This window comes from Taudactylus pleione, unplaced genomic scaffold (genome assembly GCF_031769625.1).
Source record: "Taudactylus pleione unplaced genomic scaffold, aTauple2 ptg000003l, whole genome shotgun sequence".
Taxonomy (NCBI): Eukaryota; Metazoa; Chordata; class Amphibia; order Anura; family Myobatrachidae; genus Taudactylus; species Taudactylus pleione.
In genome coordinates this window covers 1,649,164-1,671,832 of record NW_028284406.1, presented here as the reverse complement: position 1 = coordinate 1,671,832, position 22,669 = coordinate 1,649,164, and the positions used below count along the sequence as shown (strand labels likewise).

Genomic DNA, 22,669 nt, shown 5'->3' with positions numbered 1-22,669 from the left:
TAAAATTATCTTTCTCCAAAGTCGGCTGCAAAGGTCACTCCATCTAATAACAATTTTTATTTTAATATTTCTGACAAAAAAACATCCTGCTATGTCACAAATTATATATTTAACATTGGGATTACAACATTGGGATTTCAGAATAAACTTTGATTGTCTTATTTAACATTAAATACTACCATTTTTCAATAGCATTTTAAAATGTTAAGCAATTTTTTAAAAAACATACCTTCTTCTAAGGTAATAAACCTCATATTGAGTGGAGTGCTTAAGATTGATGTTCTTGGTTCTCCACCCAGATCTCTCCACGAATTTCAACTGGAATGTCATGCCCAAGAAATAATCTGGTCAGTGCCTCTTGGATGAGGGTATTGTAACCACAAAAGGAATAATTTGACCTTGTATCCTGCCATCTGAAGTTGAACAAGCCACATCTTGCCATGGGGCAGACACATTTGGAGGTCATGTGTTTGCAGGAGGTGGAGGAGGAACATCTGGTGATGACACAGGAACACTTCCAACACCCACATCTGCAAGTGTGTCCTCATCAAGATTTTCTAATGATGGTCCCATTCCAAATTCATCCAGAATATTGTGTATCTCCTGAAAGCAGTCAGCCATACAGCAGGACTGATCCTCCATGACTGCAAAAATCCAAAAGCCAAGTGTTGCTATTTATAGGCAAATGCGTACGCAGATATAATTGTGCACCATTCATATGCCGAGCACATGAGCCCAACAGTCACCAACACATGCCTATAAAACCACCCTTACAAGTTACAGCCACATTCACGAGTAACTGCGTAGTGTTGGGAGTGTACGGAATACCGCACAGGCATACGCCAGCTGTGGCACAAGGTAACACATGCTGTATGGATGGAGTTATGTCAAAATAGAATATAACAATAACCAATGTCCTGTGTTCAGCCTCCATTTTGGTGGGGACAGCCAATCAGATAGCATCATAGTTTATATAAAGTATGCACACTGTAATATTTGTCATTGCCATCATGAGAGCCACAAGATTCACCCGCAGGGAGCTTCGGATCATGGCTAATGTAATGGACCGGTGCTGGGGCCCGTGGCCCCATTTGTTACTAATAAAAAAAGCTACAAGCCTATGCAGAGGTGTGGTGTAGGCTACGCCGCATAGGCCTCAGATGCACAATTGTACAATTGGCGAGACGTTGGTCTGACCTCTGGCTTCGGACCCCTGACCCTCTGGCCCGCTTGCGGGCACTTAATTTGCAAAGTAAGTTGATTTGCACTGTGTATGTATGCATTTTTTTATTTTTTGTTTTTTCCTGTTAAGATATATATGGCTCGTCAGCCATTTGGTTTATTTTGAGATAGCAGACAATTTGTTTATTTTCAGGTAGCAGCCATTTTGTTTATTTTTAGGTAGTAGCCTTTTTTAAAAACCATATGAAATTTAATGTTTGATGGCATTTTATTGGTTAAGAATGAAAGAAAAAAGCATTGTAGTGCCACATAGTGGCGCTGCGTGCTGGGGAGGGGGGCACTCTGAGCCCCCGCAGCCCTGCTCAAAGCCAGGGGGGGCGTGATCAGTGTGATTGCTCTCCCCCCACAGGCATAGGAGACTGCTTTGGCTGCTGTGAGGGAGGGGGGCGATGCCGGACCAGGGCCCCCGCCGGCTCCTTCAGGAAGCCTGGGCCCAGGTAATCAGTACCCGCCCCCCCCCTCTCTGCGCCCCTGTGCATGGTCGTCAGCCGGTCTCCCCTGCTCACTCTTCCCACCATTCCTCCACTACCTCCCGTGCTCACTCTTCCCACCATTTCTCCACTACCTCCTCTGCTCACTCTTCCCACCATTCCTTCCCTACCTCCCCTGCTCCCTCTTCCCACCATTCCTCCCCTACCTCCCGTGCTCACTCTTCCCACCATTCCTCCCCTACCTCCTCTGCTCACTCTTCCCACCATTCCTCCCCTACCTCCCGTGCTCACTCTTCCCACCATTCCTCCCCTACCTCCTCTGCTCACTCTTCCCACCACTCCTCCCCTACCTCCCGTGCTCACTCTTCCCACCATTGCTCCCCTACCTCCTCTGCTCACTCCTCCCACCATTCCTTCCCTACCCCCTCTGCTCACTCCTCCCACCATTCCTTCCCTACCTCCCCTGCTCCCTCTTCCCACCATTCCTCCCCTACCTCCTGTGCTCACTCTTCCCACCATTCCTCCCCTATCTCCCGTGCTCACTCTTCCCACCATTCCTCCCCTACCTCCCGTGTTCACTCTTCCCACCATTCCTCCCCTACCTCCTCTGCTCACTCTTCCCACCACTCCTCCCCTACCTCCCGTGCTCACTCTTCCCACCATTCCTCCCCTACCTCCTCTGCTCACTCCTCCCACCATTCCTTCCCTACCCCCTCTGCTCACTCCTCCCACCATTCCTTACCTACCTCTCCTGCTCACTCTTCCCACCATTCCTCCCCTACCTCCTCTGCTCACTCTTCCCACCACTCCTCACCTACCTCCTCTGCTCACTCTTCCCACCACTCCTCCCCTACCTCCCGTGCTCACTCTTCCCACCATTCCTCTCCTACCACCTCTGCTCACTCTTCCCACCATTCCTCCCCTACCTCCTCTGCTCCCTCTTCCCACCATTCCTCCCCTACCTCCTCTGCTCACTCTTCCCACCATTCCTCCCCTACCTCCCGTGCTCACTCTTCCCACCACTCCTCCCCTACCTCCCGTGCTCACTCTTCCCACCATTCCTCCCCTACCTCCCGTGCTCACTCTTCCCACCATTCCTCCCCTACCTCCTCTGCTCACTCTTCCCACCATTCCTCCCCTACCTCCCGTGCTCACTCTTCCCACCATTCCTCCCCTACCTCCCGTGCTCACTCTTTCCACCATTCCTTCCCTACCTCCCCTGCTCACTCTTCCCACCATTCCTCCCCTACCTCCCGTGCTCACTCTTCCCACCATTCCTCCCCCACCTCCCGTGCTCACTCTTCCCACCATTCCTCCCCTACCTCCCGTGCTCACTCTTTCCACCATTCCTTCCCTACCTCCCCTGCTCACTCTTCCCACCATTCCTCCCCTACCTCCCCTGCTCACTCTTCCCACCATTCCTCCCCTAACTCCCATGCTCACTCTTCCCACCACTCCTCCCCTGCCTCCCGTGCTCACTCTTCCCACCACTCCTCCCCTACCTCCCCTGCTCACTCTTCCCACCATTCCTCCCCTACCTCCCATGCTTACTCTTCCCACCATTCCTCCCCTACCTCCCGTGCTCACTCTTCCCACCATTCCTCCCCTACCTCCCGTGCTCACTCTTCCCACCATTCCTTCCCTACCTCCCCTGCTCACTCTTCCCACCATTCCTCCCCTACCTCCCCTCCACAACGCTCCAGTCTTTCCTCCCCTACCTCCCCAGAACAATACCATTCCCAACACTCCTCCCATGGATCAGCTTCCTCTTAGGCAAGTTCTGGAGGGTCAAGCTGGGCTGCATTATCCCAGGAACCATCCCAGGAAGGACCTGCAGCTGAAGGTACATGCAAGACCAAAAAAACTTTGAAACACATATTCAAAGTACGTTTGTATTTGCAAAATTTACACTACAACATGTATGTTGAAGGGAGACATTATCTCTACAAGCTTGTTTCTGTGTTAAATTTTTAAAATGCAGGCTACAGGCAACTTTTCAAATGTGAGTATTGCTATCAGGTAAATTGTACAGATGGTGTCTGAAAACACCTGCTGCATTTATAAAGGCAGCACTGTCACATAGCTTGCAGTGCTGGGTTTATCATAGGAAGCATGAGTGGGTGATAGTTTCTACAGTTAAGAATTTAAAACATTTTTACAAATTAAAACATTAACAATAATTTTTGGGTTTATTTTCAGATGTGCCACAGGAATGCTTGACCGATGTTATACAGAGGGAGCTGGATGTGATGGCCCAGTGTGTGGCAACTCTGGGGGGGGGGGGGTGATAACCAGCATCAGGAGGGCCTTTTGTATTTTATTCTGGTTTTTTTTGCGTTTTTTTCAATGTTTTAAAAAAATTTATAAAAAAGTTAAATTTGAAATAAAAAAATGCTTTTATTACACCATAATAGCTATTGTTATTGATTAAGGGGCACATTTATCATTGACTAATTTTAGATAAATCTACACAAAACACAGTTTGTGGGTTTTTGCCTGTAATATTAAATATCCCACAAATGATTTACATAGGGAACACAGCAGCTATTTCCCGTACCTGCTGCAATCCCTCCACTCTGTCTAAGCTGGATAATTGGTTGAGACAAGATCAGTTTAAAATTGGATCGCACCGATGCCATCTTGCGACTGGCTGCAAGACGCCATCTTGGAAATAAGATCTCAAGACGCCATTTTGCGAATGGCCGCCTAAGCGCCATTTTAGATAAACTCACACTTTAGTACATGTGGCGATATTACTATTAGCATCATGCGATTGCATCTTTCACCATTTCTCATACACACATTAATACGCACAATTGCGCTGTTAACTAGTCGCATATTAGCGAATGCATAAGAGCCTGTATGAAAACGCTGAATATTAGCTTCATGCACACGCATCTGCCCCAAGTTAACTAACCTCTTTACATCAAACCCCACATACTCACACATTACATATTCACATACATGGTTCCATAAGCTTTAAGGTATAAGATTCAAGTATGCACATTTACTATAATTGCTATGAAATAAAGATTATTTCGTAACTAAGGTTTTATACGTGATAAGTAAGCCATGTTTGGTATTGTACTGATGCGTACTCTCTCAACAGTATTCCGGTAATATCGATGGAGAGATCGCAACATGCATTCTCAACTTATGGACCACAGAGACTTCAAGCAACAAAATGTACATTATATGAACAACTGTTAAGATTTGCATGAGGCTGGAAACCAGAGACCACCAGTTGTTAGAGGCTGGACTGTGTCTATTTGAACCAACCTGTTAAATGCCTTGTAACATATGCCCTCTCCTTTAGGACCAATGGTATTAGCAACAAACTTCTCTATTGTGTTGTTTATTCCTGGGGGGTATAAATATGTGTGCTCTGACCCTGGGTTCCTAGTCTTCGTGCTGAATGCTGATTGACGAGGGGTTTCTTGCTGATGCCTAACATCTGGACCAGAGAGTGCTGCGTATGTATAATTGTACTTGGGTCTGTATAATTTCTTTGTGCTAAGATTATATGAGGATCATAGCGTGTAACTGCTGTACTTTTACTTGAATAATACTTTGTGCTTTGGAACCACAGGTTCTAGGTCTGGAGTCTTTATTTACTGTATGAGCGCGTACGCAAAATAGCGTCATCCTTAGAGGTTTATAGGAAGGATATTAGAAGGTATAGGCAGGGGTATTTATAAGGTTCAAAGGCAGTATCGTTAACTCCCACTTGCTGCCACACACACCATAGGTTTCTATGGGGGATAGATAGTGTGATGGCAAATGTACAAATATCAAGAATGTAAAGCATTCCCTACACTATCAAGAGCAGCTAGCGCCATCTGTAGCCTATGGGCTACAACGCGCACTATTAGCCGGTGAAGGGATCTGCAAGAACCCTCCCCGGCTACGGCGGATGTGCATGTGCAGTCCCCAGGACTGTGCATGCACACCGCCTCCTGCACTGGCTGCCAGCTCTTCAAAAACATCACAGGGATGGCCTCCTTTCGGAGTCCATGTCCCTCGATGTCCTGGATGATACATCCTGCTGATAGGAACACTTTGTGCAAAGCAATCAGGGACATTACTGCCATGCCCTGAATGCATTGCAAAACCAAACATTGTTAAATGTGCCCCTATATATACGCAGTGTTACATACACTGTTTTTCTGAAAAAATAAGACATTTATGGAAGCAAACTGACAAACAATCTAATCATAACTGACATTTTGAAAACCAAGCCTATATAGTGACAGTTAAGAGCTGATTTAGAACACATTATATATATTATAGATATATTTATAGATTTATATGTATATATGGTATATGAAGGTTTAGGAAATAATTCCAACACTGCGCTGAGTACAAAAGAAAAAATTGGTGAATAGTTGATAAAATATAACAATTTAATCACATAATACACAATAAAATCACATGAATTCCAATGGGAATAGATAAAAATAAAGTGCAAATGCAATTGCACACAAATATAGTAAAGTGCAGATGAGGCCACATACAAATATAACACCACCCTAGGATAACAATAGGGAGTGTTCAATAAAATGAAAAATGGAGCAAGCCGCCACATACCCAGTGAATAAGCACTGGGACCCCTAGGTAACCGGTCCTGGGATCATCCGGAATCTCCTAAGGGGTCAAACTTAGGGTCCCAATGCTTTCAAGTAAAGATGTTTCTTGCTTCCAGGGCAGAGATGATGCAGGCATCCAATACCAACGCGTTTCGACCTTTGATGTCCTGCATGATACATCCTGATGATAGGAACACTTTGTGCAAAGCAATCAGGGACATTACTGCCATGCCCTGAATGCATTGCAAAACCAAACATTGTATATACACAGTGTTACATACACTGTTTTTTTGAAAAAAATAAAACATTTGTGGAAGCAAACTGACAAACAATCTAATCATAACTGACATTTTGAAAACCAAGCCTATATAGTGACAGTTAAGAGCTGATTTAGAACACATTATATATATTATAGATATATTTATAGATTTATATGTATATATGTTATAGATATACATATATTTCATATTAATTTAAAAAAAAACATTTAAAGAGAGAGGGGGAGATATAGATGTGTGTGTTTCTTAAAGTTAAAACAAAACACAAAAAAAGCCAAAGAATGTTTAATAAAAACCAATAAACCAATACCTAAAGAAAATCAAAGATGCAATCAAACAATTACATACACATAACAAGCTATTAGCAAATGCACATCGTTTGCTCAGGCAAGTACATCGTAATGTAGCAGATGTCCTGCTTATGATTTCGATATATGGGAAGAGGAATGATGAATCTGCTGATTTCAGGAGTGAATGCATCGCAAGGAGAAACGTGATGTTCCTACGCAGACTACGGTGGGTGTTTTTAATTGTGGCTGGGCGTGTGTGTGTTTGCATTGTGGTGTGCGTGCGATCGTTTGTTTTGCATATATACGCTCGCTGCGTGCGATCGCAGCATAGGGAGTGGGTCTGAATCAGGCCCAGAGATCAAAGAGTGGTTGTTTATACCCACAGACACTCAGTCTGCAGAGGGGTGTATTCAGAGGCATCACTAGGGTTGGTGTCACCCGGTGCTGTAACTCATGGTGACACCTCCACCAAAAAAAAAATCAGGACCAAGGTGCACAGCTCCACGCGCTCTCCCCCCTTACCAGTCCAAGTGTCAAATAGTCACACTGCAGTGCTCATCCCAGAATGCCAGGCGCACCCGGGGGCATGATGACGCCAGTCTACCCCCACTTCTGTGTCCCCAGCCAGCCAATCCCCACTTCTGTGTCTCCAGACTGCCAGGCCCCACTTCTGTGTCCCCAGCCATCCTTCCCCCCTTCTGTGTCCCCAGACATCCTTCCCCCACTTGTGTCCCCAGCCATCCTTCCCCCACTTGTGTCCCCAGCCATCCTTCGCCCACTTCTGTGTCCCTAGCCATCCTTCCCCCACTTGTGTCCCCAGCCATCCTTCCCCCACTTGTGTCCCCAGCCATCCTTCCCCCACTTCTGTGTCCCCAGCCATCCTTCCCCCACTTGTGTCCCCAGCCATCTTTTGCCCACTTCTGTGTCCCCAGCCATCCTTCCCCCACCTGTATCCCCAGCCATCCTTCCCCCACTTGAGTCCCCAGCCATCCTTCCCCCACTTGTGTCCTCAGCCATCCTTCCCCCACTTCTGTGTCCTCAGCCATCCTTCCCCCACTTGTCCCCAGCCATCCTTCCCCCACTTGTGTCCCCAGCCAGCCTCCCCCCTTATTTGTCACCAGCCAGCCCCCACTTGTGTACCAAGCCAGCCTTCACCCCCTCTGTGTCACCAGCCAGCCCCCACTTGTGTCCCCAGCCAACCTTCCCCCACTTGTGTCCTCTGCCAGCCAGCCTTGTGTCCTCAGACAGCCACCTTGTTTCACTTACCTTCTTCTTGAAGGCTCCTCTCATCCAGCAGTGGTGGCGGTGGCGTAGTGACGGGAAGCGGGTTCCTGAGCTCCTGTCTTTCAGCAGTGGTGGTGCAGTGTGACGACATAATGTCACGTGCCGCGCGCTGCCTTAAAAAAAATTAGAAAGAAACCTTCCAGCGTGACGGTCTGGGATGGGCAGTGGCCGCAAAAGTGGGTGGGGTGTGGGCGCGCAGCGGACGGACCCCTGCCCGGGACCCAACTCCTTGCATGGCCACTGATATGCTCCGCCCCTCTTGCCGGCCCTGCGGGCATCTCATTCATGGCAGGGGAGGGTGCAGACAGCTGTGTGATGGCGGGTGGAGTGTGTGGCTTTTTAGTGTCACCTCCTTGGTGGGTGACACCCGGTGAGGCCCGCACCACCCGCACCCCCCTTGTGACGCCACTGTGTGTATTCCCTCACCTGATCAGTGTGTGTGTGTTTAATGACATGTCTGTGATCCCAAACTTCTCAACTTCTAAAAGAGCTGTATGTATAATTAAAAGAACTCTGCTCACTTGACCGAGAATCCCTATAGCTTCAGCCAGCTGGACAATACACTCTGCGCTGACAAGGGTTAAAATCAACCCAGGGAGGGGGGTGAGGGGGGGTGCCTGGAGAAGCAGGCATAAAAATGTGACACACTGGTAGCTCAGTGTTCATTCTGCATGGGGCTATCGAAAAGGTACAGATGATCTAGAATTATCCAATGAGATGGTCCCATCCGAGAACTACTTAAGTCGACGTGGTCTGAGTGGTTTGTTTCTTCTCTTTTATTTTATTTCTGAACTTGCGAGTAATTGTGTGATTTTTTTTAACATTAATATCCTTGTAACTTTTTGTAACTAAGCTTTGAAGATGGCTGCTGCACCCACTGCCAGAGCCGCCTTGAGCTCACTCATGAGCTCCGCCTTCCGGCTCCTGCAGTGGGCGCTGTGTGCTGGGCTGCTGTGAGGGGGGGAGCGGTGCCGGACCCGGGCCCGGGTAATCTGTTCCCGCTGCGCCACCCTCTTGGCACCCCTGAGTAGCCTAACCCTCCCCTCTCCCCCCCTAACCCTCCCTTAGGGGTGCCTAAGCCTAAAACTCCCGGGTTGGTGCCTAACCCTAAGTCCCCCTATGGGGTGCCTAACCTCCCGCACCCTAAACCTCCCGGGTGATTCCTTACCCTAACCAATCCTCGGTGATGCCTAACCCTCCCGCCTAGGGGTGCGTAACCCTAACCTAACCCCCAAATCCTAAACCTAATCCTCCCCCCTCGTGGCTAACGCTAAGGACGCCCACGGACTTACCTTGTTCTGGCTGTCATCTTTCGGCGTTCCGGTGTTGGGATTCAGATAAGTGTCGGTATTTTGATACCTATCTGAAGTCCCCCATCGGGATCCTCGTGTTGGGATATAGACCGGCAGCATGTAGTCCGCCAGTCTATAAACTGCATCCTGGAAGGACCACATATTACTAAGCTTCTCAGCTACTAATGAAAGCTAAAGTGTAACTGTAAAAATCTACAAGGGAATAGACGCTCTCTAGATCAGATAACCCGGGCAACCTAGTCGAAGTGCACCATCTATACAGTAAGCGCTGGACTTATTCTTTGAGAGTGATGTACCTGCCTGCAGTAGGGTTGGTGGGGTAGCTAGAAAAGGGAAGTTTAAAGATCTTTACTGTAGTGATAGAAGTGTTTGATGAATTTCTGTTATATGATACTGATACTGTTACAATTTCTTTGTTGTTGTTAAATTGTAGTGTTAACCCTTTTATATCCCAGTTTCTTACCTGTCCAGTAATCACCGAATCAATGGGTATTCAACCCTTAGAATGTTCCTGTTAAATAAAACCTTTGTTGTATTTAGAGTGTGATTCTTTAGTAGATGTTTTGAGAGTATATTATAAATTGTTATTTGTCTATTATCTGGTCAAATAATTAGCAATTTGTGTTTGACATTACTGGTGCCTGCCTGTACCCTCTTTCTTACCTCCCTAAACCATGAAAAAGATCAACAGGACCCAGAATCCGGTAAGAGTTGAGACACCATCCCACGCAATATCCAAAAATATAGGGGTGTCACAAATGGTAGCTGCAATATTATTGGTTGCTATGGGAAAGACCTCCACTTTTCCTTTTTAGAAGTTTTAGAAAGTCTACCCCTTAGAGTGCATAACGCGTTTTGTGGCGGTAACCTAACTAAGGGTCAGTAGCAGGGGAGGAACTCAGCACCTTATTCAGAGTCGGTCGTAAGCAGCTGCTCGGTCGTACGCCTAATGACCAAAAAACTGAAAAAGGAAGCAATCGCACGGCCGGTCGGTCGCAACCAAAGTGACGCCCATACGTGAACAATGCACCTCCTCTAGCTAGCGAGTGATAGCAGCTAGCGATCGAGTCAATCGTCAGTTGTTGTCAGTCGCTGTATGTTAATTTTCTTCTGATGGTTGCGGCCTCTTGTGTTGTATTGTTCAAATGTCATTTAGTTCATGCTGATGTATTACTGGTAGTGCGTTTGTAAATAAAAAAGATTTTAAACCCGGATTTTGGAATAATAATGTTGTGTTGCTGTTAAATGCATGTTAAAATTAACAAAAAAACGCACAGAATAAGCCATCCCCATGAAATATATTTATTCTTATTATTCTCTAATGCTAACGCAGCTGAATCAATTACAAGCCAATTAGCAGTGTTATTAGCTTCAACAAACGATTATTGGCTGCTTGAATTGTGTGGCTCAAAATAGAAACATCAATCCTAACATCAATAATATTCGATAGTATCGATTGTACTCTGGGGCTTGAGAGAGCACATACCCTACCTCAAGCTATACGATCAGCCAGGCCTCAAACCTGCTCGTAGAGTGACATTTTACTACTTCCAGCCTTCTATGTCAGTCGTAGCAGGTAAATTATGCACGCCCCTAAAACGCCCTGAAAACGGTGAGGAACGCCTGCGTTTTCAGACCACCACCCCCGTCAACTCCCACAACGGCCTTTCATGTCAATCAACTCTCGGAAGCCACTTCCTGCTCGTACATACGATCGTCAGCATTTTGTATTGCAAGGTCTTGTACGCACATGCGCACAACTAACCGTGCGCATGCGTGGTCTGGAAACATCGGATGCGTATGACTGAGCGGCCACTTATGACCAACTCTGAATGAGGTCCTCAATGTGCAGACAAGATGGATATATGGAATGATATTAGATCGGAATATTAGGAGAGGGGAACTAAAACAAAAACATTGAAATAAATATAATAAAAAAGACAATGGCGTCAGTAAAATATCATTGTACAATTGAGGTATAATCCTATGCGTAGTCTTTTGTTCTAATGCAGGATTATAAATGCAACATTCCTATTTGCACTCTTATAAACAGATATCATGAATTTGAAGCAATTAAACCCAACTGTGAAAAAAAAAAAAATTAAGTAAGCTACAAAGAGGAGGATTGAGAAAGGAAAACCCTTGTCTTGAAAAAGATCTGAGTGAGGAGTGAAACGCATCAATCAATGGGTTACTTCCAGTTGGAGCTGCTGTCTGAGCTGTATTTTCACCTCAGCCTGCCCCAGCTATATACCTCTGTTGTGTCCGGGACTTTCATCTTTGCTTAACCGCAAGCTACCTGGATGCCCTTTATTACTGCGGAAAGTGATCTGATCTTAATGGTACTAACATTCAGCAGATCCAGTCAGCACACTCTAGGAGAGAACGCCACTGGCCCAGTGTGCATCGGAGGACAGACATCTTATCAGTGCCCTACTGCTGCTGTGGCACTACCGCTGCCGATTCAAACTCCACCGGCACCCGCACTATTTAGCTGCAAACTAAAGCCGCGTATCCACTTGGTGGTATAAATGGAGGATTGAACGATTACGGCATCGTTATCGTTCATTAATCGTGCAGTGGATATGTCGGTAATGACCAGCGAAGCGCGCTCCCGCTGGTCGTTGTCGGCATCGCTCATCGCCTGAACAAGACGGTCAACCTGACGAGATCGTCAGGTTGAGCATGTTCGGGGATGAGGGAGGGTGCCTGCACTGAATGACATATCGTTCAGTGTGGGCACTGCACAGTATAATGAACGACTGAACGATATCGTTATCGTGCGGTCCTTCATTGTCGGCAATTGGATATGCGCCTTAACTATGAGGAGACATACTATTGCACCTTTTTTGGTGAGCAATTGTGTTTAATAGCACAATTAATAGAGAACATTCTGTTAACCTGGGAGGCTATACCTCCGGATATCATTCTAGACTGGAACTTGGGTATAACATTCAGGTTGAAAATGTAATCTTGCTTGCTATTGCAGCTCAATCAACTAGAAACATTTTTACTTATATAATTGTTTTGTTACATTTTATATCTATATATATTGTCGCTTTGAAGGTTTGCTGCAATAAATATTGTTTAAGTAAGAGAAGCCTGTCTCTTATTTAAGTCATGCACATTGTTTTAAACATTTACCTATTAATAGCTTCCAACAGTCCAGTTGATATTCTTTGTATTTGAAGCATTGTTTATCTCTCGGTCGTTGATTTCCCGTCTGAATCTAACTTTACTGTAATCTTTCTCTAAAACAAGAAACCTCTTGATTTTCACAACAGCAGGGGAACCATAATAATTGTTCCAGTTGTATTCGGGAGAAAGGATTTTTGTTGGTTTGTTGGATAAAAAATATTTGTTTAAATAGCTCTCATCATGCCAAAGGGCCTCAATGTGATTCTCTTTGTCAATCATCATGGCATTGTGGCAGTAGTTTGTCAATTTGATGACCTCATCTATTATACCCCCGAAATATGCTCCAGTATAATAAAAGTCACCAAAACCAAATGAAATGTTGCCCATGGATTGTGGCCTTCGCTCATAGGTAAACTGCATATTCGATGCCATAAAGAAGCCGGGATGTAAAGCCCCAAAGACGTTACTTAGGATCTCCACCCCAATATAATTGTGGAAGATCATGTCTACGTCCACGCAGACCAAGTAGTCCACCTCATTGATAAAACGCTTAATAGAAAAGTCTCGTATCATCTCCATCCGCCTCATGGTAACATCCTGCCACCTTTTATAGGCAGGTACCTCCAGAATGACCAATTGTCTCCCCTCGGCAAGGGTGAAATTGAAGGTCTCGTTGGCATGATCAGTGAACACGTAATAGTTGACCTTGTGGCCCACCATGAAGAACTTTTCAGCCGTTTCAATAAATGTTTTTAAAAACATTACGTATCTAAAAAATGAATAAAGGCAAATAACAGTGTGTTATAAAACAAAATGCATAATGTGAGGCTTTAGGAAAAAACTGTCTAGTACAGATAGAGAATATGAGGTAAGGGATATCTTTACATGATATGAAAACCAAAAGTAATAGGACAAGGCTAATTTAATGACTAGCAAGATAAAATAACTTCATAGTTGGTGTTATTAGAATTAATTGGTGTGATACAAAAAGTCAGCAATAAAAAGGTCAACACTAACTTGATCAACACCAAAATGTTGACATGGAAAAAGTTTAATATGACAAAAGGAATACAATACAGAAAGTCGACAGGTTCAATAAGTCGACATGGCAATGGTTGACAACACAAATGGTCGAGGCATTTTTTTTTCTTCTAACCCTAATCTTTAACTTAAACCTCCCCTTGGTGCCTAATCCTAACCATCCCTCCTAGTGCATAACCCTAACCATAGGGGTACGTGCCTAACCATAACCATCCTTCCTAGTGCCTAGCTAACCCACCGGTAAGTGATTAACCCTAACAAAAAATGGGTTGACCATTTCTGCGTCGACCATTTTCAGGTCGACCTTTTGTACCTGTCAACCTTCTGTACTGTCAATCTTCTTCGAAGTTGACCTTCTGGTGTTGACCAAATCATTGTCGACCTTTTGTATGGAACCCAAATTATTTACAACCTCTTTGAAAAGGTTATGCTGTGAAGCCTTGTAAAGTATGCCTACATAAAAAATAATACAAACTACAATGTAAAATAAAAATAATTCAAATTCAATTCAGTTGAGCTCGACATCAGGGGCAGCAACAGAAATCTTGGGGCCCGGTACACTCATGTTTTTGGGGCCCCCTATCCCCTCTCAGTAAGTACATGCAAGATGGCATTTGGACCATCCCCTGTGTCTCTCAGCCTTATCCTTGTCTGTGTTGCACCAGCCTTAACCCTCTTCACTCCAGTACCATTTCTGTCTCCAGCCTCATCCCCTGTGTCTCTCCATCTGCAGCCATCCACTCATATCGCCTGTATCTCTCAGCATTATTATCCCCCCAAGCCTTCCTTTATCTTTGTTCCTGAGCACCCATGTTTCTCAGCTCTCATTTCCCCAGCCCACGTGTTTCCACGTGCTTGATTTGTCCCTGCCCTGTGCCCCCCTCCTTTTTATCAGCCCATGTCAGTCACCTGCCTCTTCCCCAGCCCGTGTCTGTCACACACCCACATCTCCCCCAGCCTCTATGTCTTTTACACCCCGCCTCTCCCCAACCCCTGTGTCTTTTACACCCCCATCTCCCCTAGCCCCTGTGTCTTTTACACCCCTCCTCTCCCCCAGCCCCTGTGTCTTTTACACCCCCTCACCCCAGCCCCGTGTCTTTTACATCCCCCTCTCCCCCAGCCCCTGTCTTTTACATCCCCCCTCTCCCCCAGCCCCTGTGTCTTTTACACCCCCTCACCCCAGCCCCTGTGTCTTTTACACCCCCCCTCTACCCCAGCCCCTGACTTTTACATCCCCCCTCTCCCCCAGCCCCTGTCTTTTACATCCCCCTCTCCACTAGCCTCTGTGTCTTTTGCTCCCCCTCTAACCTAGCCCCTGTGTCTCTTACACCCCCTCTCCCACATGACCTGTGTCTTTTACACCCCCTCTACCCCAGCCCCCATGTCTGTCACCACCCCTCCAACTGCAGCTCCTCACCACCTGCAGCCTGCCCTATGATTTTCTAGCCCAGCTTGGCCCCGCACCACACTTACCTGCTGAGCTGCCTGTTTTACTCTTTCCTGGTGACCCAGACTCGGCCTGGCCGGCGGCTCCCCCCTGGTCCAGTGGCGCAACGTAATGACGTCATGCACGCTGCACCGGCTGCTATCCTCCATCCTTGACTCTGCCTGTGCCGACCATGGTGGTTCTAGCTGCAGCAACTGTGCTGGGTCAGGTGCCCTGCTTACTGTTGCCTCTGCCAGCTGCTGTATAAGCAACTTACACAGCAGGTGGCAGAGGCAAGGGGGACACATGACCTGGGCTCCAGTGGCGTAACTAGGGGGGGTCGGGCAGGATGCGTGCCCTGGGTGCCGTGGGACCGGCGGCGCGGGGGGATGCCGCCGGCCACGGTCCGGCCCGCCCTAGTTAGCCACCAGTATAGCGCCGACCGCAATGAGTGCGGTCAGCGCTACACATTTACACAGGACCGGCGCTAGGCTTCCAGCTCCGGTCCTGTGCTGCACACCTGAGCCTGTTCCCTCCCCCTGAGCGCTTGCCCAATAGCGCCAGGAGGCGGGCTCAGGCTGTGCATAACACATGCATCGCCGCCAGCGCTGGCGGCGATGCGTGTGTTAAACAGCAGCCAATGAGAGTCAGATAGACTCTCATTGACTGCTGCAGCACCCACTGCAAGAGCCGGACTTCCGTCCGGCTCCTGCAGTGGGTAATGGGACAGACGTCATGACGTCTGTCCCATTATGCTGAGCGTGCCAGCCCGGGAGGACTGGCGGGCGGCGGCGGCGGGAGCGGCGTCGCGGACTGGAGGAGCAGCAGCAGCGTGGATTCAGGTAAGTATGTTTATATATATATATTTTTAAAAACCTGTCAGCACTACTGGGGGCACAACGGGGGTGGCTACCACTGGGGGGACCTCTACTGGGGTGGGGGCACAACGGGGGGGCTACTACTGGGGGCATCATTATTAGGAGGACCTCTACTGGGGGGGGCCATTACTGGGGGCACCATTATTGGGAGGACCTCTACTGGGGGGGGTTATTACAGGGGGCACTTAATCGGGAGGGGGAACCTCAACTGGGGACCACTACTTGGGGGGGGAGAACTACTACTGGGGGCATTATAAAAGGGGCCTACTACTAGGGGCACTGCACTGGGGGGACCACAACTGGGGGCAATAACAGGAAGAACCACTACAGGGACCACTGGATAGGGGGGGTCACTACTGGGAGCCTGCATCAGGGGGACCACTACTGGGGGCACTGCATGGGAGGGGGGGACTACTGCTAGGGGCACTATATAAGGGGCTTACTGCTAGGGGCACTGCGGGGACCACTACAGGGGGCACTAGATAGGGGGGATCACTACTGGGTGCCTACATAAGGGGGACCACTACTGGGAAACCTGCATGGGGGGGACTACTGCTGGGGGGCACTATATAAAGGGCACTGCATAAGGGGATACCACTACTGGGTGCACTGCATTGTGGGGACTGCTTCTGGGGGCACTGCATAAGGGGGAACACTACATAGGGCACTGCATTTGGGGGGACCACTACTGGGGGCACTGAGTAAGGGGAACTAATTGGGGGCTGTATAAGGGGGACCACTACTGGGGATACTGTATAAGGGGCACTACTATGGGCCTGCATAAGAGAGACCACAACTGCATACTGGGGGTACTGTATAAGGGGTACTACTGGGGTTAAGGTTTATATGGATAGGAATGTTCAGCGTGAAAATAAAGGGGTGTGTCATGTTGACACGCCCCATTTTTAAGTGACCACGTCCATTTTTTTCCGCGCGCGCACATATCGGGGTGGGGGGGCTCCCTTTTCAAATTTGCCCTGGGCTCCAAATACCCTAGTTACGCCACTGCGGGGCTCCCCAAATTCCTGAGGGGTCAGGGTCCCTCGGTCTCTTGGGGCCCGGTACAGGTGTCCCCTTTGAACCCCCCTGTCGCTGGGCCTATTTCACATATCATGGTGACCTGTCTAATACGTCACATAAACTATACACAACAATTGTGTTAACTGTAAACCATCTCCATTTTCTTATTCTCCCCAAGTAAAATTATTTGCAGACCATTTTTAACCATGTACTTTTGCTACTTTTATTTTTTAAAGTACTTTATTGGCCAAATAGGGATGAATTGCCTTAATAGTTGTTTAGACAAGCGGTTTTACACACCTTGCGCGTGACCTAAGCTAAACAGTCTGAATATCGTGCAGGCATTATCTGCTAATTCCTGGGTTAACTCTCAGTGACAAATGCTAAAAAATCATGCCTGCACCTTCCTCTGCTGCTTCAGCCTGATCCAGTATGTGACAACACATACCAATACTTGTCCGGTATGTTCCGTTACTCGGTTTGTTATGCTGCCAAGACCCCTGGATGCTACGGAGACCAGCGCGAGGATAGAGGTGAGTATCAGATCTTTTTTTCAGGTACACCCATTGGATTGGGCAAGGGGACAGACCAGCTGGCAGTAGGTAAGTATGTGTAAGTGAGGTAGGTATGTAATAAAGCTTTACTATATACAGTGTGTGTTCTGTCTTTTTTTAACTATTTATTTTACAGTGGGGACACGAGTGCCTGCCGCCTGCTGGCAATTGTAGTTCCACAAGTGCAAAAGGGCAGGCATGTTGGCACCTGTAGTTCCACTGTAAAATACAATAGTTTGTAACAATTTAACACATTGTTACCCCCGTACCCACCACTCCAGGGGTGCGGGGAAGAGCTCTGGGCTTCAGCCCAAGTCTGGGGTTTCAGGAGAGGGGGGACCCCTTCTAGGGGTGATCTGGCTTGGGGTGCGAATGCTTTGGCCATGGAGACCTGGTGATAGAGTATCCTTGCTGTGGAATTACACCCCGGTCTGGTGCTGGTTTTAAATATAGGGGGACCCCTATGCAATTTTTCCCTCATATATTTAAAACCAGGACTGGCCCTGAAGCCAGGTGCTGGTTCCTAAATTACGGTGGAACCCTACTCGTTTTGTTCCCCGTAATTTTAGGAACCAGTACTGCTGACCAGTCCAGGGCTGTATATGTCTTTTGGGGGGGGACACTTCGTCATTTTTTTTTAATAAAAACACTTTAAACTAAGGGTCTGATTCAGAGCTGAACGCTCTGACCAAAGCGCTCGCTCTGAATCAGTGCCCTCCTATCTGAAAATGGAGCAGCCTCCTGCCCGCTCGCATAGCTGTGGGTGACCACCCACAGCATATGCGAGCGGTCAAAAAGATGGTCGCGATGGTCAAAGACCATCGCGACCATCGGGCTTGCGACGAGACCCTGCGGTAGGGTCTCGCTGCTGCAAGCCCAGGAGTGATTTTGGCTCTATCAGAGCCAAAATCACTCCCACTGACATCACTAGTGATGTCAGTGGGGCCGGCTTCAGACGGTAGGCGTTCCCATGGGAACGCCTCCATCTGGCAGCCACGCCCCCGGCATGCCCACCAAAGGGGGCGTGCTGTCAATCAACATCAACAGCACGCCCCCTTTGGTGCGAGACCCGGAGCGACGGAGAGCCCGTCGCTATCCGGGTCTCGCGCATATGCACGACGGAGCTCCCTCCATCATGCGCATGCGCAGTGGGGCAACATCGACCCGCTTGCGAGCATCCTTTGCTCACGAGCGGGTCTGAATGACCTCTAAGTACACATGCAGAAACATACACAAATCACACTGATCTGTGTATGTTTCTGCCAAACTCGCAGCTCAGGTGGTGGAGTGTTTGAAACGTAAATTTCTCTACGAGACTGCTACAATCTCACTCGATATTGTAATCTCGATTCTTAGTAAATTTGCGAGTTGTATTTCTTACATGAAAAATACTTCCAAGTTTGCCCGATGGTGAGTTGTTTCGAGTTTGCAATCTTACCCGAGTTTTACTAGTGAGAACTCTCTCCCAAACTCACCCAAGTTTGTCTTTAGTAAATTTGCAAGATGAAAAACATGCCTAAACTCACCCAAGATTGTCATCTCGACCAAACTCGAGTTTTAGTAAATTTACCCCTAATAGTCATGAGCATAGCTGTGGTGTAAATAGCAGCAGCACGTTAAAGAAATTTCTAAAGTGCTTTATTTACACCAGAAACCCACAGGCAAAGCTTAACAGTGAAATGCAAATGATCAAATGTGAGATATACTGTAAGCTAATAATTAAATAGAATACAGCCTTATATTAATATAATAGAACATGCACATGTTGAACATACGGTTGTGTTTTCAGACTGCACATTGTCAAATAGCAACGTTTTCAGTAACTGCAGCTCCAGGATATGGCTGCCAGCCAGGGCCGCAACTAGGGGGGGCTAGAGGTGCACGTGCACCGGGTGCCGGATTGCGGGGGGTGAAAAAGCTGGCTCGCGGTGGCTTGGGGGCTGCAGATTCAGAAAACAGCCATCCAAAAATGGCCGCCGCCAAAGAGGAGACAAATCCTAGAGATCCTTACTGGACCTCTAGTGTATGTCTCCTCCTTGGCGGTGGCCATTTTTGGATGGCCATTTTCAGCAGATTCCATGTGGACTAGCCGTCCGCATGGACTCTGCTGAAGACGGCCATGCAAAAGTGGCCGCTGCCATGGAGGAGTCAGATGCTATAGATCCTACTGGACCTCTAGTGTCTGTTAGCAGAGCGCAATGCACACAGCATTCCCGGAAGTGCCGGGAACGCTGGCGCTGCCGGGAGAAGATGCTGAAAGCTGCATCTTCTCCCGTGAAACATACCTCCCAACATGACCCTCTCCAGGAGGAACACAATGCTCTGGTCCTGGACTTCCCTGGTAATTTATGATTGGTGGTGGCTCCAGGGGTGGGGCTGCAGCACAGTCCAAAATTCAAATAGGGGAGTCACACCAACTGCCAGTGAGTCCCGGCCAGTGATGTTTGGCAGCGTGTGAAATGACAGTTGGTCTGGCTCCCCTTTTTGAATTTTGAACTGCGCTGCAGCCCCACCTCTTACCAGGGAAGTCCAGGACCAGAGCATTGTGTCCCTCCTGGAGAGGGTCATGTTGAGAGGTATGCGTGAAATCCCCTGGCAACAAACATAAACCCCTGTGGCAACGAGCATAAACCCCCCTGGAAATGAACATGAAGCCCCATGGCAAGGAGTATGAAATCCCCTGGCAATGAGCATGAAAACCCCCGGGCAACGAGCATAAACCCCATGGCAATGTGCATGTAACCCCTAGCAATGAGCATAAACCACCTGGCAACAAGCATGTAACCCCTGGCAACGAGCATGGAACCCCTGGTAACCATAAATCCCCTGACAACAAGCATGAAACTCCCTGGCAACGAGCATGTAACCCCATGGCAATGAGCATGTAACTCCTGGCAATGAGCATGTAACCCCTGGCAATGAGCATAAACCCCCTGGCAACAAGCATGAAACCTCTGGCAATGAGCATGGAACCCCTGGTAATGAGCATAAATCCCCTGACAGCAAGAATGAAACCCCCTGGCAACGAGCATGTAACCCCTGGCAACAAGCATAAACCCCCATGGCAACAAGCATGAAACCCCATGGCAACGAGCAGGTAATTTTAAAGTAATTAGAAGCCTTACTGTGGGGCATAAAATGGTGTCAGGCAAATATGTAAGTGGCACTTTGGTAATGGGCATTACAGTGTGTGGCATAATGTGTAATGGACATTTTGATGTGTGGCACTGCCTTATGGAGGAGAAGGACAAAATCCAGGTACGGGAAGGGAGGGGGCGCAAAATTGCTACCTTGCACCCGGTGACAGATATCCTAGCTTCGGCCCTGCTGCCAGCCTCTGGAGCCAAAGACTCTAGGTGCGTACACACACAACGATTTTTTGAACGATTTAACTATAACAACGTCGTTATCGTTCAATCGTTCAAAAAATTGTTCAGTGTAAAACGATAAACGATGAACGATTTTCGTTCATGCGCATTCACGTTTGTCGATTGTAGTTTGCAGTTCAGTCAGACTGGCCAACTGAACAATTTTCAATAGAAGTTGCAACATTTTTCTTTCAACACACAGAAAATCATTTATTATGTAAAGTAAAACCAACTACTTTGTAAAACGATTTTCATTCACTTATTCAAGGGAAAAACTGAAAGAAAATCGTTCAACGAAAAATGTTCATAGTATGCGAAGGCTGGATAAGCATGAGTATAACTAAGAATACTATGTTTTTTGCTGTATGGATGTTGAGGTCAGCCTTGTTGCTGGGCAGATTATAAGGCTGTCTGGTCAGCTGGTTGGTGGAGCCAATGATATTGTTTGAAGGAGTGGTCAGATGATCAGTATATATTGGCTTGTGTGAGCATGGACAGTCTCTTGGTTCCTGGATCTTTGAAACCCACCATCCCACCCGTTACTGTTTATGTTGTGTCATACTAACTTTTTCTTCCCAATTCAGGGGAGGCGCAGCATGGCGGGAGTATGCTGCAGCTCAGTGGCTTTATGTGGCGTAAGATACGTTGTGGGGGCACTTGCCCTCGATGAACCTGGCAAATTTGTCATGGTCCGCACGGGGGGACCCGGGCGCTTTTTGTACGAAAGCGTCTCGGATTGGCCCAGGAGGGAAGTGGGACCCTCGCAGTGTTAGTACGTCTAGAGGGGGGACGTGTCAGTCGTTCCCCGAGTATTTTGAGCAAAGTAAAAGCTAGAACTGAGCCTGCAGCATCTCTTTGCCACCCTGGTTAGGTTAATTAATTATAAATAAAAGCTGTGACCTTTTAGCCAAGCTCTTGTTGTCTGTGTCGTTATTTATTAGTTTAAGTTAAGTAAGCTATACAAGGTTGTTAAGGGTTAGAAGCAATAAACCAATGTATTTCTTATTACTTACATCGTTTTTACTAAAGTGAAAAGTGAAAGTTTTTAGAAGTGAGTTTTAGAAGTGATGTTGCCCATAGCAACCAATCAGATTCTACTTAACATTTAACTAGCACCTTCTAGAAGATAATAGCTAGAATCTGATTGGTTGCTATGGGCAACATCACTTTTAAAACTCACTTCTAAAAACTATCACTTTAGTAAATTTACCCCTTAAGCTGCATACACACACAACGATTTAGTAAATGAACAATTTTAGTAAACGATTTTCATTCATTTTTTCAAGGGAAAAATAGACGAAAATCATTTACTAAAATCATTCATGTACTAAATGCAATGAATGATTTTTTTTGAACTACAAACGATTTTTGCATATTCTCTTACTGAAAATAGTTGAGTTGGTCAGTCTGACTGAACTACAAACTACAAATGAGAACGCGCATGAACGATAATCGTTTATCGTTTTAACTCAGAAAGTGAGCGATTTTTTCAACGATTGAGCGAAAAACGATATCGTTATAGATAATCATTCAAAAAATCGTTGTGTGTGTGTGTATACACCTTTAGAATTAGCAGAAAATCCCAGAAACAATAAGACAGATATAAGCTGATGAAAAGCTGGACATACAAATGTGGAGTCAATGATCTGGCAAGGTCTTATGATGCCTACACACGGTCAGATTTGTTCTCAGATATGAACGATAACGATTGTAAAAATCGTTCAATCATTCATATCGTTGACATGTTGGGCATGCATCGACCAACGATGCCTGTGCCCGCATGTCAGATAACGATATCTGGCATCGACTGTGTTTCAGCG

At 47.0% G+C, this 22,669-nt stretch overlaps 1 protein-coding gene across 1 annotated transcript in view; it reads right to left on the bottom strand.

Moving 5' to 3' along the window:
• Nucleotides 1-12,571: 12,571 nt before the first annotated feature.
• LOC148543425 (histo-blood group ABO system transferase-like) overlaps nucleotides 12,572-22,669 on the bottom strand; it is a 34,309-nt gene continuing 24,211 nt past the window's right edge. Inside the window, exon 6 of the mRNA XM_088467397.1 lies at nucleotides 12,572-13,331. Within this exon, the coding sequence (XP_088323523.1) occupies nucleotides 12,572-13,331 (760 nt within the window). The remainder of the gene's footprint in view (nucleotides 13,332-22,669) is intronic.